This window comes from Aethina tumida, chromosome 7 (assembly GCF_024364675.1).
Source record: "Aethina tumida isolate Nest 87 chromosome 7, icAetTumi1.1, whole genome shotgun sequence".
Lineage (NCBI taxonomy): Eukaryota > Metazoa > Arthropoda > Insecta > Coleoptera > Nitidulidae > Aethina > Aethina tumida.
In genome coordinates this window covers 17,070,618-17,093,424 of record NC_065441.1, presented here as the reverse complement: position 1 = coordinate 17,093,424, position 22,807 = coordinate 17,070,618, and the positions used below count along the sequence as shown (strand labels likewise).

Genomic DNA, 22,807 nt, shown 5'->3' with positions numbered 1-22,807 from the left:
GAACATCGTTTGTGTTGGTATTTGGCGTTATTTCATTGGCTAGAGGCACGCCTCAGTTCCGCTACCATTGAAACAATAGCCCGTACTTAAAGCGCAAACCCGAATGTTGAAAACAAATAGGAATATTCAAGATTTAGTTATAAAACGAATTGGCGCAAAGTGGAGAACTTGCGCTCAAAATATTCAGCAAAATTTAATATAGAACTATTATTACTTGTTCAATTGTAATATTAATTAATTTAAATTTAAAAGTTATAATCTATTTTAAAGAATAAAAACAAAATGTACTTTTTAATATTAACTTTGTATCAATAAAAGCATTTTCACCCTTACCTGTATTATCTCAGTAGCTGCCGCTGTATAGCAAATGTAAAATTACAAAAAATGTTTATGAATGAAATATTTTTCATTTCATTCATGAACAACATGTTAAAAAAACGTTTAGAAGATATTTTAAAAAATAAAATTATTCTTATTCTAAACAATACTATATAAATATCAGTCGCAAGCACATGATCACCTTAAAATCATTTGTATAAATAATTTTAACCTGTAATTTAGCATTAGTTAAATATTTGTAAAATTGAAGATCGGTACCCTCACTTCAATATTCGAAGTTTTGCGGAAAATAAAACATGTTAACGATTGATATTTCCATAGAAAACCTACCAAGGGGGCCAAGTGAATAGGGACGAGTGGGCAGCAGCCGAACATACTAGTTCGGAGGCGTCGGAAATGCACGATTCTGGGACGAAAGTGGGGTCAAAGGTCAACCTCTGTCATCTGGGAAAAACATAGAAAACTGGGGATTTTAGTATTTACATTTAGTAATTTGGTTATAGAAATTCCTAAAATTGACAGTAAAATGGCATAGTGTTTGTGTGAGTGGCGTGGTAGGAACATGTAAGTTTCTATTTTAATTATTATTTCTGTGATATTCTGTGATATAGTTTTATATAGTATTATTTTACAATGGTTTTTCCTCAGCAATCTCTACGTCCTGGTTGGATTAGTAAAAGATGTAGATATACTAAATGTTCCAATGCTTATTTAGTTAATGCCGAAGATCCCACTTTTAAAAATAAGTCTTTATTTTTAGCACCATTAATTCCTATTGTAAATCTAGTCTGGCGTTCTATTTGTCAAATTTGAAGTTCTGCATTTCCTTCCACTTCGACTAATGTTCTAAGTCTAATATCTGATTTTAATTGTAGTTCTTACTCTTCGATATCAAATAATTTAATAAATCTTAATAAACAAATTATTGTACATTCTAATGTTTTACTAAAATGTTCTGATTCTTTTTCTGTTCCTGATGTTCCCTCGGCTTCAAGTATTTCTCTTTGTTCAAATTCTCTTTTAGATACAAATAATAATTCTAATATTTCGAAAGACTGTCACTTGATTGTTCTGTTAGATCATTCCTATTGCAAATCTACATCTCCTATCTGTGATAAAAATAATGCTGAGAGTTAAAGGCACGTTGCCAAAAGTAAAAAGTATGTTTTAATTATTGTGAAGTTTCTTGTTTTTACGAATATATGTATCAATTTTATATCAAATGTGTATTCTCATTGTGTATTTATAATAAAACTTTTGTTAAATATATAAGCGTTTTATTTTTATATATTATAAATTGAACCTAACCTATATTAGTAAAATTTAAATGCTATAAGATCTCCCGCCATCGCAGTTTTCCCGCTCTTTTTGAATGACACAAAAAAAGGTTTTTGTAATAAAATTAAATGGCAACACCGCGTGTTGTTACATTTGGCAATCCGCCACTTAGCCTTGAGCCCAGTAATGTTTCTCTTTTATAACATTGGGTTGGTACTTCTTAGACATCTAGAACAAATATGGTGAACTACAGAAATTTCGTAGATATTTATTTGTAATTAAATAAATTCTTCTATATTACTGCTGCGCCATCTAGAGACAGCATATCGAATCTGTATTATGAGTATTTTCTTCATCTATATTACAGGTTTTTGCAATTAACACGAGTAACTAAATTATTCGTTAAACACCTGACAAGTAAATGACAATACCTTTCATTGAATTTGGTAATTCAAAAGCAGATTTTCAGTCAAATTAAATATAAAATTTATCTTATTTAAGAAAACATTTGACTAAACATTTTTAGATTATCAAATAATTTTATGTGATGGTGTAACATTCGTAAATTTAAAAAACTACAGCACAATTAAATTCAATTGAAAAAAGTGACATCTAGTTGCCGCCAAAGGTGAGGAATTGACAGAGTCCTTCCTCTCAATATGTAGCTAGAAAACAGCATCTGGTGTGAAGTAGTTTTAGCTAAAAACTGTTCGAAATTAATAGTTAAAAGAAATAAAACATATTTTTATCAGCCTACTTATGAAACTTAAGATCAGGTTATAGTAGTTTGCTATTAATAATAAGTTATTTTTAGGAAAAAATAAATCAATATTCTCAAAAGGCGGTAAAATGTAGGGTTGCCAAAGTCGGACGGTATAGGTTTTCTATGGGACGGCAAAACGAAAGCAAAACAAATTACGGCAACGTCGCCAGTAACAATCCCGTCAAGTTGGGCTGACAGTTAAAGAAGAGATGGCGAGCCGAGTTGTTTTGTTGGTAAATAGACTGTATGTTTTCCGCGCTTGAACTAACCGGACTGTAAATTATCGAATTTTGTCGCTTTCGGGCCACTTTTGCTAATTTCGTGCGTGCCAGAGGGTGATTCGTGTCGGACAATATGGGTGTCGTGTTGCCGCCGTTGGAATTCACAGAGTGCCTGAGCGACAGTCCGGATTTTCGCGAGAATTTACACAAACATGAAAGGGAATTGGAGAAAACCAATCAGCACATCAAGCGAATCATCAAGGAAGTTAAAGATTTGATACAGGCTGCAACGCGTAAGTTTACAAACAAATTATTACCCAGTTCTTGTATTTAATATGTCACGGAGCAACGTCAAAGAGTACAACAAGAAACTGTTGTAACTGTGCGTTGCGGTAATTTTGTTTATCCTATATAAATAAGTTGATTTATTGATGTTGCGCGTCGAAAGTCACTTATGACGATTAATATTCATCGGACGCTAACATATTTACTGCACTTTAAATTGTATACAACGTGTCCTTTAAAAGAACACAACAATAGAATACGTTCGTGTTGAGGAATTTTAACGACGGTTACTGACAACACCGTGAAATTTCCCGTTCGTTCAAGAATTTTTCCTTTTTCGTACGGTTTTCGTTTCGACTTATAAATGTGTAGGTCAGTTCTTCAGCCTTGACATTTCGTTTGGCGATTTAAAAAGTTCCACATTTTATGCAGTTAGATTTTACTGTTAATCGGGCGTTAGTAGATTACGATTTTCTATGCCGATAAATGTCGTTGAATAATTCTGCCCTCGGGCACTGATATTCGACGTATTATCGAACTTTATTATATAACTTCACTTTCTTCTGTGCTTTCTGTTAGGAGTGCAAGTTTGTTTTATCTCAAACTGTTACGAAGGAAAATGATCAAATTTAATGACTGGAAATGTAATTTGAATAATGCGATTATTCATAATTTGAATATTTATTTGATTATTAGAATATTCGGATGTAAAAATTTTAATTTAATCCATTAAAAAGAATCAGTACTTTAAGATTATTTTAAAATTTTTTAATCCCTTAAATAATTTTAAAATGAAAAATGACATTGGAATAAGTTATTTTGAATTTAAAAAAGTCAATTTAATTGATTTTATCTTGGTGTAATTCGTCATCAATATAAATTGATCAGTTTACTAATAATTGAAAACTACTTAAATTAGTGTGCATTTGATGTTATCTTTAACAATGGAAAATACCCAATAAATTAAACACAAATAATACCAACATTGTCTAGAAATCAATTTAGATAAACCGTTGTTTTTATAATAAACGTCAATATGCTAAATTTAAAATAAAACAGTTTTAAGTTGATCTGTAATTATCACATACATTGTCACATAATTAGAACGACAGATATTTGTGTCTGATTTAAAAACAACAGGTTCAATTAACATCTTGCACAATTTTTAATTGCCCTAATATTTTATTAATTACCTATTAGTTAATTGAATTTAAATTTAATAGTTTTAGGCAATTGGTTTTAAACAGTGAATTTTAATACTTATTGCTAATAAGGACTATCATGTATGTAAGTTGTTTTAATGTCAAACTAATTAATTCGTTCTGCACACTGATTCAATGGTGCAAGAAAAAAGTAATGAAATGTGTGTGTATGATTGTTAATTAACTTATAGAACATTCTAATATGCGTTAATAAAACAGTAAACCGTATTTATTTTATAAAATGTAACAACATCCACGACTAATTTTTAAATATATTTCAAAAAGTTGCAAATCACTTTCTAAACAGGTGTTGTAATTTATTAAAACATTTATTGTTTTTTTCTTTTAAGTGTAAATATAATTAAATTTTTTATATTATTATTAATATAATATTAATTTTTATTAAAAATGCTTTCTAAATGTGGATAAACGCATTTAAAATATTTATATGCTATGAATTAACTTTTAAATGTATTTTGTGTGTAACAGGAATTTACAAAGATAAAAGTGACGCATCGATAAGATATAAGTATAGATCAGTTTGTTGTATTTTAACAGATTTATTTCATGTAGCGAAAAATTGTTAACATCCCAGTTTGAATCCCAGAAATTTAATTTTTTTTGAAGTTTGCACGGCCAGAAATATGAATATTAAAGTGAAACGGTAACATTTGATTGTTGGCCAACGTTGTTTATGCATGTATATCGTGTGCGGCGTCATGAAATCTCCGATAAGAAAATTTCTAATCATCAATCTCGAGTATAATGACCAACGATGTCTTTTTGCCGCGTTTCGCCCGAAAGGTCGCTGCAAAATGGACGATTATGCAAAACTAGCTCCCGTCCATCTGAACTGGTTGTTAATTAATGACGTTTGAAATATATATAAAAAAACATAAAACACTTTCACCCGTTCAATAATTAAAATTCATAACGGGGTTTGATGCAACAAATGATCAAGATTATTTAAATGGTGTCTGCATTAAAAACTCACTTTTTAGAAAAATATTTTCTTTAGTTTTAATTGCTTGTTATTTACAATTAATTTTTATTATAGAATAATTGCAATTATTTACTTATTACGTTTCTAATTATTATGCACAAATATATTTTTTGAAGAGAGTTTTATCATTTTTATGTCCACGTAAACATTTTAAAAATTGACAAGAAATAATTGCACATACCTGGTTGAAGTATTGACAATAAATATTTGTTTTGTCGTTGCAAATATGGTATGATTCACCTATATTTTTTTTCTCATTGAAAGTTTATGGAGAACTAAAAAAGGTATTGATTTGAACTTTTTATAGTAATTATAATTTGACTTCTATAACTACTTATAACTATATACTACTTATAAACAATTTTGAACAAAATTTCTTTTTCAGTTTCTTTTTTATTTTCAATGGAGCACCCCAATAATTTATTAATTATTCATCTCTTTTCCAAAAAATTGGTCTGATTAATACTTTAGCTAAAATGTCTATAAAGTCACCAATGTTGATGCTGGAAAGCTCATTTTTGGAATACACATTAACCAAAGACCGTACTATAAGGAATCTTTATAGTACCTCCTGTATTTTATACAGGGTTTTCGTTATTTACGTTTAATTTTGTGCATATTAAAACACCAGTAAGTTTGTTATGTGCAATGGAACACTGTATATTTTAGCACAATTAAATTTTTTTTGGTGCATAAAATTAAACGTAAATAACGAACACCTTGTATAAAATTTTGGAGCAAAAATTGACAGGGTTACCAATTGAAAATAACAAAGTTGATGCAAATTCCGGTGAAACCTTGTATAAAATTTGGGGACACTAATAATATCCAGCTTTCCAGTATTAAGATTAGTGGCTCTACAGTCATTTTAGTTAGACTATGAATCTGGAAAACTGCCAAAATTACCCCAGTATTCAAAATCATTAAAATTTTTGAAAAAAAAAAATAATATCCCAAAAATTATTTGGTTTAGGTTTATGACATGATATAGCCATTTTATTTATAATTACATGTAGAATTTAAAACTCCAAAAATTTACAGGGTTATCAATTGAAAATAACAAAGTTGATGTCAATTCCGGTAAAACCGGAAATGCAATTTTTTAAAAATAAATTATAAAAGTGTCTCAAGTTAAGACATAATTGCTATAAACATTTCAAATCAATACCTTTTTCCATTCTCTATAAACCCTTAATGAATAAGTTAGATGAATTGCCCTGTTATATATTTTACAGTCGATCAGAACAAATTTGATATTGATTCCCATTTAGTGTAATATAAATCAGTAAATAAATTAAGTGGCATCATAAATAGGTTATAACATTCATTTATCTAGAACACTGTGCATTTTAATATAGGATTATAAATGTTGGAAAAGAATCTGTATCAGTATTATGCATATGAATAAACTGTAAATCTATTATTATAACATTTCCGGAAAACGGTACTATAAACAAAACCCCCACTTAAACACACATATATAAGCATTAAAATCGAAAAACAGAAACTCAGTAGTCGATACGATTTTGAAACGAAAAGGAAAATTATCACGTACAACTTAACCATACAGTTTAGTTGGTACTTTCTTTTAAATTTTAGCGCACATCGCATGCCCCAGAAACGCCACAAATGATATTTCATATGGAATAATAGACGACACATTATTCCATACGTGGTTTTTAAGCTGGTAAACGCGAAGAACCATCACGTACGATACGACCGATCTTTTCAACCGTCACGTTTGTCCGACGAAAATAAAAATATTTTGCGTAACGTGGGCTTGTTTTCGACGAATAATTGTTATCGGTGGACGAATGAGATTTAAATACCCTTTCATGCAACAATCGATTCGAAATTAATCGAATGGGGACTGATAGGCCTTGAACGAAACGATTATACTGATTGGATTTGACGCTCGACAATGCTGCAACAACGCAAGAATGCATCCGATTGTTCCGATTTCAAAGTTTACAAGGAAAATGATAATTTCGAACAAATACGTTGCGACTAGACGACCTACGGGTATTATCTGCATCCGCATGTAAAAATGTAACTAATTCTCAGATAACAGAGAGGAAGATGAACTTGATTTTTAATTAATCACAGTTGCTCAAGGATGAAGGAAAAACACGCCTCGAGTTTATTATAATATTGTTTTAAGTGAGAATCGTTGTGGTTTAATGAGGTAATGAATCATCATTATTATTTAAAAGGACATGAATCCGCTCGGCAACCAAAATAATAACAATTCATTATTTGTGTGATGACAAATTGACATTTCAAGAAACATAAGCTTTTCTCGGATATTTATGAAATCTGTTCAATGTTGACGAGGTTTATTCCCTAAATATTTTACGACAGTTCAAAAAACTATTAACTACTCAAGGATGGTAATAAAAATCAAGTTGTTGTGTTAATGAATCACTTTATTACATTTAACGTTTAAATAATAATAATAATAATAATAATACATGTGTATTCGCTGCAGAGTAAATTTCGCTGCGACATTTACGGCCAATAAATTAGTTAAAAATCACTTTTAATTACTGCGCCCTAATTGGGTTCCCTTTCCACAATTTTCAATTCCGTCTCTGAAGGTGGTGTTTTTGTTTCAGAACTGAGCGACGCGCAGAAATCGTTCGCGAAGTGCATGGAGACATTCACCTTCGAGTGCATCGGAGGCACAGAAACAGACGACGAACAAGTCATATTCCAATCGCTAAAAGTCTTCAGCGATTTCATCTACACGGTGGAGGAGGAACGACGACGAATGGTAAGGCTCCACCGGAAAAAACACTCGAAATAATTGTTTAAAAAATGCCTTCGGCTAATTGATTCACTGAATCGGTTTGCGTAACACACTCAAAGTGTTTCAGTTCTAATGGATTAGAATACTTTGAAGTGGATTTGATTAGATTATGCGAGTTTTTATTGCAACTACTTTGCTAATTATTTTAAAATAAAAGGAACGTGTTAATGCAAACGAAATTCAAATTACTTGGCAAGTGATGACTTACTTATGTAACTACATGATTTATAAACAATACAGGGTGGTCTACAATGTTCTGACTAGGCGATATAGTGAAGAAGGTTAGCAGTTAGAACATCTATGGAAATGACCCATTTCCATGTACCATCAGATTTTATTGTCATTATTCATTTTCCCCGTTGTGACATCAAATTTAGAATTTTAATGATGAAATCCTAAATATCAATTCAATTTAAGATGGCTTCTGCTGTGAGGAATTTAGATTATCTATCAAAAAAATCTCCCAAATCCCAATCCAATCCAAAATATGTTGCTATTATATCCAGTAAATTTCATATCATTCATATTTATATTCATATAGTTATTTCGAGTTGAGTACTAGAGTTAGAGAAAAACTAAGTTCAATGTGTACAGCTTATTTTTTTAACCACACTTTTAAGCTGGCCTGTCCAATCACCTGACTTAAATCTTATCGAGAATTTGTGGCACGTTGTGAAGATAGCTCTGAGGGATAAAACTGTCACTAATAAAGAAACCCTCTGGTTCCTGGTGGAGAAAGCCTGAAATTAAATTCCCCAGGAAAAGTCGATGTTGGGCAGTTATTAAAAATAGAGACTAGAGAAGAATAGAGCAACATTTTTGGCAATTCTGAAATTATTCCTATTTTATTTCACATGAAAATTTAAAGAACTTTATAAATAAATTATTTTTTTTTTCCTCAAGGAATTTGCAATATTTTCTTAATTTTTATACACTAGGAACATAAGAGTACTTAAAAATTAATACTAGTTTCAAAACTTATTGAAAACCTTGGTTTAATTTGCATTTTTTCTGTAATCGACAAGTGTCCGTATTATTTCTCACATGATTAGCTATCTTAGCTAAATGTAATTTAATAATTGTTATATTATTAAAGTTTTTTTTTTAAGTCAAATATATCAAAATACAATTTGTAACAAACACGTTCTAAAAAACTTTAAACCTTATGTAACTGGTCTGGAAATGTTCTATTTAAATATAACTAATTTGACAGTTCTTTGACGTAATATCTCAACATACCTAAATATATTTTTATGGTACTCCCCGTAGATAAGAATAATATTAGCACATTTATCACACGAAAGTATTAAACATGTTAGTTAATAATTCTTACTTTGGGTATATCATTTTGTTGTTTATAGTTAGCTCAGCTAAAATTTAATTATGATAAAATTTTTAAGGCGACCAATATTTTTCATTAAATAATTTTAGTTTTCATTATCTTTAATATTTATAGAAAAACCAAAATTTCTAAAAGCATAAGCCATATGTGAGTCTTCCAAAGTTCATTTTTCATTTTACTGACCTTTTTCCAGAGGTAGGTCACCTTGAATCTGATAGGTACACATAAAGTTTCTGTTGATGAGTTCCACCTACATTATAAACTTGTGGAAGCAAAGTTGCTGTTAATTTCAATAGGAATTAATAAAGTTTGTTAACGAAATAATTAATTTTCCACCTTAGTTTACAATCATCTAACTTTAATTTAAGGATACATTAACCTGTAACAAAAACACATGGTATAACAAATACGAAATCAAGAATTGTGTAATCTATGTCACTTTTAATCACTTCTCTGAACATCGATTTGCTATATACAATTTCCAAATCGAAATTGTTACGTTTTTTTGTTGTGGGTAAATTATGTAATGATTAATTGGTTGCTCAATTGTAATTTATGTTTGAAATTAACCACAACATTTGAATATTGTTCTTTGTTTCATTTTGCGTGTTCAGTGATATTTATACTATAAAATTTAATTAACACATCTTGATATTGTCGAGACAAAATTAGGCAAAAAATTGGGTACCATTACTGTGAAACACTAACTCATGCAATAAATAACAAGTTGTTCGAAGTAATTCCCCATAAAATAGGTGAATTATCTGTAAAATTAGTAAATGTAACTAGTAACAGTCACCATTTTAATTAATACTACAATTTTCATAAAAATGGTACACAGCTAAAAGTTTATAATTCAGTTTTAATTCGCCCCAGTTTCATAAATCTAAAGCGATGCAATAATTAACGTGTCCATCCCGACGCCAATTTACATTTCGACGCGCTAATTGCGCCAATTTTCCCAGTTCCATTCAACGATCGCTCCCATTCACGAAACGTTGAATGAATGTGCCTCATTAAAATATATATATTTTTTTTTTTGAAATTATCGTTAATATGTATCCGATGTTGTAACGAGTCAATTATTATGTCACTGCAGCGCTCCATGTTTGTCCCATTGGGACTCGTGACGATTATAATGAATGAGTTAGACGGCCCGAAATTTTATTAAATGAAGTTCAAAAGCAACACTGCGTCGTCGCTGTAGTCTATAAGTGGCCCAGACATTTTAATGTGCCTACATACCGAACGACAATAAGAAATAGAACATGTGAAAAGGAATCGTTGCAGATGCAAAGTCATGCTGAATGAGTCGTATTTATAGATGGAATACTCTGTACTGTTATTTTGATAAATGTTTCAATTCATGCACAGTTTTACCCGAATTTACCTATAAAACAGAATTCAATCACTTTGACTATTGATCAACGACAATTGTTTAGTTAACATGATGAAGATTTTGTAAATCATTTTTGACCAATTTTTTTCATGAGTCACAATTATTTGTATAAGAAACACTAGGACAATTGTTTTCTTATCATTTACCATTATATTTATCGGTGAATGGTATAGAAGGATTCCATGAATTGAACATAATCTGGTGTATTGAAATTTTTCATTTCATTCAAAAAATATATTAAGAAAAAATGAACAAATGTTTTCAAATATATCAAACGATTTATCGATGCAAATTGTGGTGCATTTCTTACAAAATTTGGAGGATGTCAGCCGAACAGATTTTGTGCTGTTTGTGTTACAGCCGTTTAATATCAAACATGCTCAATACTAACTTCCCTTTTGTTGTCGTTAAAGAATTCTTTCATTTCAAATGCGGTTAGTGCGAGGGCGTCTAGTTTTTAGACATCTAAATGTTTGATAGAGTGCAAATTATTGGCTTAAAAGAGAGAGGACTTGTTTGTGGAAATTGTAATTCGGGTGAAGTAAATCAAAGCATTTTTTGGTTTTGTTGAAGAATATATTCCAAAGAAGGTCGTGAAACAACGTGCAAGAAGCTCAGGTGGATGTCAAATGACAGAGATTGCCGTCTTTGATCTTACTGTGTGAAATGGTTACTGTAGTATCTGTCTTTTTGGACTTCTTTTACCGTCTACGTTGTGCTGTCTGTCACACTGCATCATTGAGATGAGAACTTATTTTAACATGTTTTCAACATTCCAATGTAAATAAGTTGCCACGGCCAGCAATATTTCAGGGCTCATCACCAACTGAACACGTGTTGTATCCTTCAGCGTCAAGTAGAAGTATTTCTGAAAGAAATTGACCACCTCATTAAATTAATACTTAGATCAAAAACAAAGACTTGTTTGATAGAGTGTGAATTATTGCCTAAAAGAAAATTGTATTGAGGATGATCTGAATCGAAGCATTTTTTGGTTTTGTTGGGTTATATATTCCAAAGAAGGTTGTGAACCAACGTGCAAGATGTTTAGGAGAATTTCAAATGACAAACGAACGTCAAGATGGGCCTTTAACTTCTTACTGTGCGAAATGCTTACTGTAGTATCTTGTCTTTTTGGACTTCTATCACACTGCATCATTGAGATGGGATCTTATTTTAAAATGTTTTCAACATTCCAATGTAAATATGTTGCCACGACCAGCAATATTTCAGGACTAATCACCAATTGAACACGTGTGGTAATCTTCAGCGTTAAGTAGAAGTATTTCAGTAAGAAATTGCCTTAGACCAAAAACAAAGACTGTTACACCAAAAATTAATGACATCTGACTAATGTATCTATGCGTTTTATTTTATATGTCACTGCTTATATTTTCTTTATGCCTCCACCTAATGATTCAATCCGTTATCATCTTGAGTCACAGTTCCGTGCCCACAGAAAGACCATATTCTCGCCGCCGAAGCACCGTTCAAAAGCAAATCCAAAACGCAGTAAAATATGTAACACGAAACAATGGCGCAGGTAATCGGATCGACTTTCAGCAGTAACAACAGATCAGTCCGATTCGCCCGGGGCCACGATTCGATCTGACGACTCAGCCTTCGGAACTGGTCTTAAGAATCATCACACACGTGTGTGCACTGGCGTTTTCGAATTACCATTTGAGTGCATTGTTGTTTTTGTTTATGCACTGTGGAATGTTTTTATCAGTTGCTGCGTATTTAAACGATGAATTTTGTTGTATAATGTCAGACGTTTATTCGCACGCGCAGTCACTGTGATTGTAACCACAGGGAGAGATAAATTTATTGGCGAACTGTCAATTACACGGAAACGTAATTTCCCAACAGAATATTTTCCGGACGTCCGAGTTCGTTTACAATATTCACTCGCCAAATCGGACCAACACTGTTACATTTTGTACAATAATTCACACGTCCTTTAACGTTTAAATTTTTAAAAGGGACTTTGAGCCAGGTAAAAGAGTACCGTCCTCAATAATTCAATGTGAACAACACAGTCACAGAAAATTTGCTTTCAAAACTAACAATTCATACTCTAATCTGAAAGCACATGGCGCAGGATGTTTGGAATATGAAACTGTCGATTTCCGTGCCTGCTCATTTCTGGCCGGTTCGAAACCGCATATCCGGTTACGTGGCGGAACGCGATTTTAAATTACAAACGTTTATTGCAGCCTTCGAAAAAACAATTTCGTTAACGCGGAAACTGTTTTATTTCGCGGGGACCGACATCTGCTGCTGCAGTTCCTGCTTTAATTACCGATTATATTAGAATGTGATTGGTGAATTTTGATCAACATTTGCCAGCGCAACTTTCACGGTGTTTTTGTTATTTGTAATTTTATCGAAATGAATTTATTCCTCTGGCAATTATGATGCTAATTTATGTTGATTTTGCGTTGAGTTGTTGCATTTTATGCAATACACAAATTAAATTTTAATATTCTCTGTGACGTGTAATAAAACGTAGCAATATTTTAGATTTATACTGCTTTTCAAATTGATTTGAAAATATTTCCATGGTACAATATTTTGACCTTTGATATTTGAACTTGTTATTTTACATACTGATGCGCTATTTGATAATTGAATTAATTAACTATTTCGTAAGTTCATTTGCGTAAATGTCAATGCACATTTTACAATTTAAATAAAATGTCTATCTTGTGATACATAGTTACAAAAGTGCACGAAATTGCATAATAAAAATTGACGATGCATATAAAATTACAGTATAATCCGGGTGTTAATGCTTTGAAAGTTGTGACATTTCTTGCAAATTCGTTTCTGTTTTATTGCAATAAAAGTCTCCAAAATAAATCTAATTGTAAATTAAACCTGATATTTACGTTTTGAGGGCGTCAATTGGGTTATCACATCAAGTATACCAAAGCATGAACTTAAATCAATTAAAATATAGATTACAGCGACAGCCAAACAGTTCCTTCGTGATTTATTCGTTGTGTACAATGTCGAAACGCATGGACTTTGCTCATTATGTTCTGGTTATGGATTTTATAACTTATTGTTTGTTTAATTATAGAACGTTTTACGTCCGCTTGAACGAAACATTGACGTGCCCCTCGAATTTACGAGGGCGTCGTTCAGAAATTCTTCGAGATGTCTTAATGTGCTCGTTGGATTAGTCAGTAATAAAAGTGAATTACGTGACATCCTGAAATATAACAAGGCGTTTACTAATTTTCTGCCTTTTCTTGAGCCCACTCGAGATGTTTACTTTTAATTGTAAATAACGCAGCTTCCTTTCAACGGAAACCCTCTTCGTTCACTGGAATCTCTTCAATTAGTAGTAATTATATTTTCGGAGGTAATTGTGTTTTAATGGCACATACTAAATGAGTTGATAAATTTGATTAAAGTTTATTGATGCTTGAAGCGTTGTTGGTTTTAAAATTAACAAGGAAGTACTATAAATTATTCTGTAATTATTAACTATGGAAATGGAATCTTACGAGAATTTAATCATACATTTTTTCCTTTGGAATTATTAATAATTGAGTATAAATCAATATCAACACAAACTAAAATTATCATTCAACAAGAAAACTTTTCCTATACAAAATATACAATAAGTAAAAGATATCGTTTTCCAATAAATTGACAATTTCTCTTTAATTTTTTTTAATTAAAGCTTTTTTTATTTATAAAAATTGATATAAAAATTCTTATTTAATGGGTTATATTTTCATTCTTTACACTTAAGGGAAAGGGTGTTCTAATCGTACCTCATTTGAAAGATATTTCTATATTTTAATCAGTGCTATTTACTGATTAAAATTGAGTGAGTAGCTGAGAGAATTCACCACAGGAAGTGTATCAAAGATAAAGAAATCTCTTGATTTCCTACCAATTTCGGAAGACCACAACCCACACCAAAAAAAAAAAGAATATTTGGAAAAGTATAAGTTCGTACCAACAAACTTGTATTTTTGGTATTTCGGAAAAGTCACATTCACAAAAAATTACTGTATGGTAACATACATTAATTTTTCAAGAAGGCCAATATTTCTGGATAAAAATTTAATTAATTAATTATTGATGTTTGTAGCGTTGTTGGTTTTAAAATTAACAAGGAAGTACTATATTTAATCACCTACAATTAAAATTATTAATAATTGAGTATAAATCAATATCAACACAAACACAATTTATTACTCAAAAAGAAAACTTTTCCTATATAAAATATACAGAAAGGTAATAAAAGATATCGATCTTCAATTAACATTTTGTTATTTTTTTAAATCAAATTAATCAATTTTAAATTTTTATGAATATGAATTGACAACTTCTTTTTAACTTATTTTTTTTAATTAGAGCTTATTTTTTTAATTATATAAATTGAATTAAATTTTTTATTTAATGGGTTATATTTTCATTTTTTACGCTTAAGGGAAAGTGTGCTCTAATCATACCTCATGTGAAAGATATTTCTATATTTTAATCAATGCTATTTGCTTAAAAATTGGGTGAGAAAGAAAGAGATCAAGGAGTCTACCAATTTCGGAAAACCACAAACCAGTAAAGTTACCTTTGTGAAACCTCAACAATCACAAGGAAAAAATATTTGGGAAATTATTAGTTCATGCCAAAAAACTTGTATTTTTGGTATTTCGGAAATATCACATTCACAAAAAATTAATTTATGGTAGGGAATACCATAATATCATTTCAAGAGGCCAACATTTCTGGATAAAAATTTAATTAATTACTGATGTTTGAAGCGTTGTTGGTTTTAAAATTAACAAGGGATACTATAAACTACTCTGCAATTATTAACTATGGAGAATTTAATCATGTACATTTTTTTCTTTGGAATTAACATTATTAATAATTGAGTATAAATCAATAACACAAACACAATTTATTACTCAACAACAAAACTTTTCCTACCTCCAATAAACATTTTGTTATTTTTTTAAATAAAATTAAGCTTAATATTTAATTTTTATAAATTTGAATTGACAATTTCTTTTTAATTTATTTTTTTTTTAATTAAAGCTTTTATTTAATTATATAAATTGAAGTAAAAATTTTTATTTAATGGTTATATTTCCAATTTTTATGCTTAAGGGAAAGGGTTTTCTAATCATACCTCATGTGAAAGTTATTTCTATATTTTAATTAGTGCTATTTGCTGGTTAAAATTGGGTGAATAGCTGAGAGAATTCATCACAGGAAGTGTATCAGAAATAAAGACATAAAGAAGCTCACCAATTTTGGTAGACCCCAAACCACTAAAGTTACGTTTGCTTGTGAATTCTGAGCAATCACAAAGAAAAAAATATATAAGTTTATACCAAAAATTAATGTATGGTAGGGAATACCATATCAAGAGGACCAATATTTCTGGATAAAAATTTAATAGGGTCTCTGCATCTCAATATGTTTCAAATTCAAATTCTATAATTCAAGAATTTGTCCTGAAAATTATATTTCAATTGTTTTAGTCCTATTCAAGACTGACTAAATGAATTTATTTTCATTTCTCGTTTACTAGATTTATGATTACTAAAATTTTTTTGGGGGTATTAGAAATCTTGAGTATACCAAGTATAAGGAACATTTGTACTGATATTATAACAATAATATTTGGAAATATAGTAGTTGAATTTCCGGTAAATTATTTTATTGCTTAGATGTGTAAAGAGAACATATATACAAATGTAAAAGGTCACGTGTAAGAATAAAATGAATTAATAACCCTGTACAGTATAAAAAAATTTAAGGATACTGGTAAATTTGGCACATGTCAAATTTAATTTATAATTTTAATAAAAATTTAGTAACATTGATAAAAATAAAAATTTGAAGTCGATATCTTATCTTATTCCATTAAAAATTATTAAAGCTTTCTTTTATTTATTGATTTACCAACGTTTGTTGTTACTCCGGGAAAAACTTTAAACAATATTATTTCAACTCATTTAAAAAACAAACAAGTTGTTTGGAAATTTTATTATTTGAAACTTTACAGCAACCGCCCCCTTTTGTGTTCATGCATAAAACATTTCACATTTTAGGAAGCCTAATGGAATGAAACCCTTAAAACTCTGGCAAATTTTCCGGCCCGTCAGACAATGCAAGATCACTAAATCGCATGCGAAACCCGGGCGGATTGCACGAGCGAAAAAATTTCCCCGCGTTCTAATTAATTGGATAACCGTATGTTCGCGTGTCCCGAGGCGGCGGCGGATTCGCCCGCAAACTTTCACCAATGCGGGGAGCGTGGGTCGCTAAAACCACCCCCGTACCTCGCGTATTTGGCATTGCACACGCTTTCTATTGGACACTCGATTTTTATGATGAACTGCACCAATTAAGCCGAAAATTGGATCGTTGACACTGTCGTGAAACGTGGAGAGATTGACTTTTAAAACAAAACGATGTGTGTGTGATTCATTCGGTTGCATTTTAGGAGCCTTGAAAGTGTTTTGACTTTTTTGGGTTCGTGAAAGGTTTATTTAAATATAACTTGTATGTTATTATGTGTTATTTGTTTGTTTTATCGCTAATAAATTATCAAAAACAATTGCGGGCAATGTTTTCTGTATAACAAAGTAATAAATGCACATTTTTTACCTTACAGTTTGCATGTTCAAGTACACACCGATATTTTTCTATTATCTTGAGTAGTAATGGATGAGAACTAATTAAAGTTGTACATGTCCTTAAATAAAAAAATTACTACGTAATAATTTAAAAATTTTAAACCTCTGACAAACAAACAATGTCAGATTAATTAATGTCTTACAATCTTAATATTTATATAACTATTTATTTTATGATCTAATAATAGCGTGTTATAAACAAAAAAGGCCCATTTTACATAAAAATAATATGTCAAAAGTCTAATTTTGGATCAGAAATATTACAAATTAGTTTGCTCAGCAGCAGTTCGTCTAAACATTTATATTAAACCACATGGAAAGGCGCATAAAGTAAAATGATTTAAAACTAACAAACATTAAAATGTCATAATACCCAGGCATAAATTAATTAAATTTGGACCGTGAAAAATACATAATTGGATATTCGGAATGTGTTTTAATTGTGTAGGTTATATTTAAATATTTTTAGAATGGGAATATTAACATTGAATGCTCTTTCGGTGTATTATTAACATCCTGACATTTTAAAATTTCATATGCAACAGTAATTTTTCTTTATGTTAATTAATGGTTTTTGAGATGTTCACATTCAAATGCAATAAAAACACTATTTTTTGTTTCAGTTGGAGAATGCCTCAATGCTCGTCGTTAAACCTTTAGAAGAGTTTCGAAAGAAGCACATCGGGGCCGTGAAAAATGAGAAGAAAAAGTTCGAGAAACAGACTGCAAAATTCTGTCAGAGCCAGGAACGTTACTTGAATTTGACCACAAAGAAGACGAATTCATTACAAGAGGTCAGCCTTAATTTGTATTTGTTGCTTTAATTGTTTGTTTTTTTCTATACATGTCACATATTGTTTTTAATGGTTTTGGCGACAGTTTGTTATTAGTTAATGTGAGTTTTATATATTGTTGTTTTTAATTTAAGCCGATTCAAGTTTTATTATTTATACAAGTAAAATATTTACGATAACTTAATCAAAAATTAAGTAAATTATAGAATTATTAATTATTCGATAAGCTATCAAATATTTACACATTTAATTTAATTTGCACTTGATTAATATTAATTTATATTAATTGTACAATACATTTATTAATAACCAAATACATCTTAGGCGGATGCATCTGTGGACATGGCCGAAAGACATTTCTACAAAGCCAGTATGGAGTACGTGTGTCTGATTCAAGAGGTGCACGAACGAAAAAAATTCGAGTTCGTCGAAACTCTACTACAATTTATGATGGCCTGGCTTACGTTCTACCATCAAGGTTACGAAGTGGCGAAGGATTCACGCAATTATACCCATCAATTGTCGCAGAAAATACAAAAGACCAGGAACAATTTCGACGATTTCAGCCAGAAATTAAAGTCGCGGATGGAGGAGGTTTTAAAACAGGCCGAACCGGTTAGAAATGTTAGGGGAAGGAAGGAGGGTTATTTGTTTTTGTTGGAGAAAAGTAAGTGACTTGTTTTGCCACAGCATACTAATTAACCTTGATTGTGTTTTAGAGCCTTGGGGTGCAACTTGGAATAAATATTATTGTTCCTATGAAAGAGATGGGAAGATTTTCAAAATGATACCATATAACCAGCTGACTACTAAAACCGTTAGTTAAATTTGTTATTTTGTGACATATTTTTATCATTATTATTGATTTTATAGGTGCCCCAACCGGAAACCATGACATTAGTGTCTTGCATAAGACGAATGTCTGACTCCATAGAGAAAAGGTTTTGTTTCGACATCCAACTCGATGGTAAACCCGGCGTAACTTTAACATTTCAGGCTTTGTCTGAGCAAGACCGGAAATCGTGGATGGACATGATGGATGGAAAAGAACCCGTAAATAAATCTCTTAATTTTTATGACAAAAAACTTATTTGTGATGTTTTAGACCTATATAGCCCCGTCGAAGGATCGAAAGACTCCAAATCCAGACGAAAGAGTGTTTGACGAAAACTGCATCAAATTCGTTAAGAAGTGCATTGATGTGCTCGAAACCAGAGGCCTGGAGGAACAGGGTATGTACAGAATTGGAGGAGTTGGATCGAAGGTGAACAAGTTCTTAACCATCTTCTTGGATAAGAGAAAAAACGAAAAGTCATCGATGGAAGATCCACTGGAATGGGAGACGAAGACTATAACCAGCGCGCTGAAGACTTGTCTTAGAAGTTTCTCTGAACCACTTATGACATATGAGTACCATAATGAGTTTATTAAAGTAGTCAGTAAGTGTTGCAGTAATGTATGATCTAATGTGACGTATTAATTAATTTATTACCGTTTCAGAACAAGAAACCAAGGAGAAACGCATAAACGAAATCCACAGACTGTTGTACAAACTACCACGTGCCAATTTCGACCTACTCAAAATCGTAATCAAGCACTTACAAAAGTAAGAGTTGCGTAACTTTTTATTTATAGAACTACAACGATAATAATTTTAGTGTGGCCGACAAGAGTAGCAAAAACTTTATGACCGCAAGTAACCTGAGCGTCGTTTTCGGACCCACACTGTTGCGTCCTGAAGAGGAGACAGTGGCCAGCATTATGGACTTGAAATTCTACAACATCGTTGTTGAAATCCTCATCGATAACTACGACAGACTGTTCAACGAACCACCTCCATCTACAACTTACGAACATCCAAACGACGATGTAGCTCCACCCGAGGCGGTGACACGCAAAATAAAGCCCATCAACGGCACCGTATCTGACGTATCTAGGTACACGAACGGACCCCACATACCACATATCAAAAGGACCAACGGATACGGCCACCAGGATATAAAAGCATTTCGAACTTCCAATCTACCGCAACAATCTTACCACACCGTGAGTTACTGCTTCACTAATTGCTTCAGTGTTTTATTGAAGTGTCGTGGTGTTTTACAGAGCGTCAAACCGGCGTATGGTTTTTACGACAATGACAACAGCACCATCCTGCAAGACCTGAGTCACAGCGAATATGGGGGACGACCCGTTTCGAAATACGTACCTCAAACTTCAGCGTCACAATCCGAGATCAACATACCCAATATGAATTGGGGCTCCCCGCGCTTCGGATCGAACCCCCTGTTAGGTAAGGGTGTCCATTTGAATAGTCGCATTGATTGTAATATTTATACGTTGATTCAGATGCAAACTGTACGAGCAGTTCAAACGAATCGGTCGCTTCCACCTCACAGGACAGCAGCACTCATTTTATAAAAACGATACCACAGAAGAGGCAACGTTCTATGGCGATCGGGTACCACAACATGTATAAATCCGTGGATAATGTGTAAGGAACCTTTATAATTAATTCCGCATGCTACACTTAGATGTTGTTTTTTGTTTTGTGATAATGTTATTGTTATTTTATTTACAACTAACCATGTATTAATTTCGTTGCACTTTTTCACACTCTACTAACAAAAGGGACTCTGACAATTTATTTATAACTCACGTACTAAGAGGACCGAGCACACCATTTCGCAACAGGTGAGAGTCGCACATTAATTTGCAGACTTACACTTTTTCCTTATTGACTTGCCAAATTTACTGACGTTATTTTTAATTTCGTTTCAGACGAGTGAGAACACTCTACGCCTGCTTGGGCGAGAACGATGGAGAACTAAGCTTCGAACCAAATCAAATCATAACAAACGGTATGAATGTGATTTATTCTCATGTAATTCGATCATAAATATATAATTGTGGTTGTTTCAGTGAAATCGTCGCCTGAACCGGGTTGGCTGGAGGGCACATTGAACGGAAAAACGGGCTTGATCCCGGAGAACTACGTGGAGATATTGCCCTGACCTGCGCAGTACATGTCGAAGTTGCGCGCCAATTTGCGTAAAGCGTTCAACATCAACACCACCTCCAATCCGGAGCTCTGCGCGTCGGCACTGTTCGGCCACAGGCAGAGCCTCGACGAGACTCAATGTCTGATTGACAGGCGGAAACCGGCCAGAAAAAATTCAACATAATTCTCCATCCATTTTCAACAGGAGGCGGTTTTTTCGGTTTTTCTTTGTCCAGTTGCGGTGTTTTGTGTTTGTTTCAAGGCACGAACGAGAAAATGATGTTAACACGTTCAGTTAAAATACTGCAATGAAATTTTAGCCCAAAATTATTACAAAAAATGTATATACATTCTGTGATAGATCTAGACTGCCACGTGCGTTTCCTTTTGTTTGTTTATAGACAAATTTTTCGGGTGCAAAAAAGAGAGATAATACAGCAGTATTTTCATAAGGATGAGAGTAAAATGCGACTGAGGTAGATATAATAAGTATAGTCATGGCTTATGAGTTTAAAAGAGAGGAACCTATATCAAAGACATGCTGAATAAATTCCAAACACCAAATAAATAATCAACAATTTCAATTAGTTACGCGTGCCAAACTTCCCAAACATTCCAAACTCTCTTCTACCAACTCATAATCCGGACGTTGAGTGCACAATTTTACATATCCTTGATAATATCATATTCGAAACTATAGTTCAATTACATAGATATAAAATCCAAATCTGCTTTTATCTTATTTTTGTAATGCATTCAGGGTGCGTTTGAACAGAGTGGAAAATTGTATAATTAGCACTGTAACATTTAACTTATGTGTCGTGAACTGCATGGCTATAAAATTTGGAAAAGCTCAATCAGTGTTTATTAATGCTTAAAGAATTAGTTTAAGTGTGTCCATTTTTTAAAACGTTACGTTTACATGTTGAATTTTGTGTAATATGTGGAGTTGAACAGTATTAACAAAATTTATGTCTGTACATATGTATTTGTTTAATATAATTTGATGTAAATTTTCTTGATGAAGAAAGTCTTTACGAGTGTAACTCTATTGTATTTTCATTACTATAATCCTATTATATTAAAATAATTTCTGTGTAGTGAAGCAGATTTTATTTTATCGTTAAAACTTTAATATCCCTGATCTTTCACATATAGTAGTTTTCATTTTGGAATATGGGAATTTAATTTTCCATTTTCTGTCCATCTATTCCGATTATCACGATTAATTAGTGTAACTAATTAAATGGTGAAAATTATGAGTAAACTTGTGATTTTTGTGTTAAATGGTTAATAACGGCCTGATTAAAAATATTTAACTATAGTTACCATAAGTATTAATAGTATCTGTAAATATCTATTTTGTAATCATTGTTTTAAAGCATTTTTATCGTTTTAATTGTATTATAGACACAAGTATTTGTGATATTTTTATTGTATATTTACCATATGATACATTAATATATTTTGTTTCTTTTAATAATTCATTTTATGTCTATATTTATATCTGTATATATTTTATTTTCTTGTTACTATATAATATGTTTAGTTGTCGCGATTAATTGTTATAATAATTTAATAAAATAATATGGATTAAATAAGTGTTTTATTTACTGATCAAATAAATTTTTTCGTAAACACCATTTATAATTTATTTTTAAAAACTAGTATTAATTTTTTTTTATTAATATTTTTGT

General features: G+C 31.4%; 1 protein-coding gene across 2 annotated transcripts; it reads left to right on the top strand.

The window, feature by feature from the left end:
* Positions 1 to 2,414: 2,414 nt before the first annotated feature.
* Positions 2,415 to 22,422, top strand: LOC109599564 (rho GTPase-activating protein Graf). 2 transcript variants are annotated; one of them, XM_049969733.1, is made up of 14 exons: positions 2,415 to 2,894; positions 7,707 to 7,864; positions 17,939 to 18,109; positions 18,434 to 18,776; positions 18,829 to 18,926; positions 18,983 to 19,162; positions 19,215 to 19,548; positions 19,610 to 19,715; positions 19,768 to 20,155; positions 20,216 to 20,402; positions 20,459 to 20,603; positions 20,741 to 20,803; positions 20,891 to 20,970; positions 21,032 to 22,422. In XM_049969733.1, the coding sequence occupies exons 1-14, from the start codon at positions 2,735 to 2,737 to the stop codon at positions 21,121 to 21,123; spliced, it is 2,505 nt and encodes an 834-aa protein (XP_049825690.1). In that variant the 5' UTR covers positions 2,415 to 2,734; the 3' UTR covers positions 21,124 to 22,422. The 2 variants fall into 2 exon arrangements, with proteins under 2 accessions (XP_049825690.1, XP_019871131.1); XM_020015572.2 differs by lacking the exon at positions 20,741 to 20,803 and having other exon boundaries at positions 2,419 to 2,894.
* The last annotated feature ends 385 nt before the right edge of the window (positions 22,423 to 22,807 follow it).

Coding starts and splice junctions, on each gene's coding strand:
- LOC109599564 (XM_049969733.1), top strand. CDS start 2,735: ATGGGTGTCGTGTTGCCGCCGTTGGAATTCACAGAGTGCCTGAGCGAC. Junction 20,804..20,890: donor AGCACACCATTTCGCAACAG/GTGAGAGTCGCA, acceptor ATTTCGTTTCAG/ACGAGTGAGAACACTCTACG. Junction 20,971..21,031: donor AAATCAAATCATAACAAACG/GTATGAATGTGA, acceptor TGGTTGTTTCAG/TGAAATCGTCGCCTGAACCG.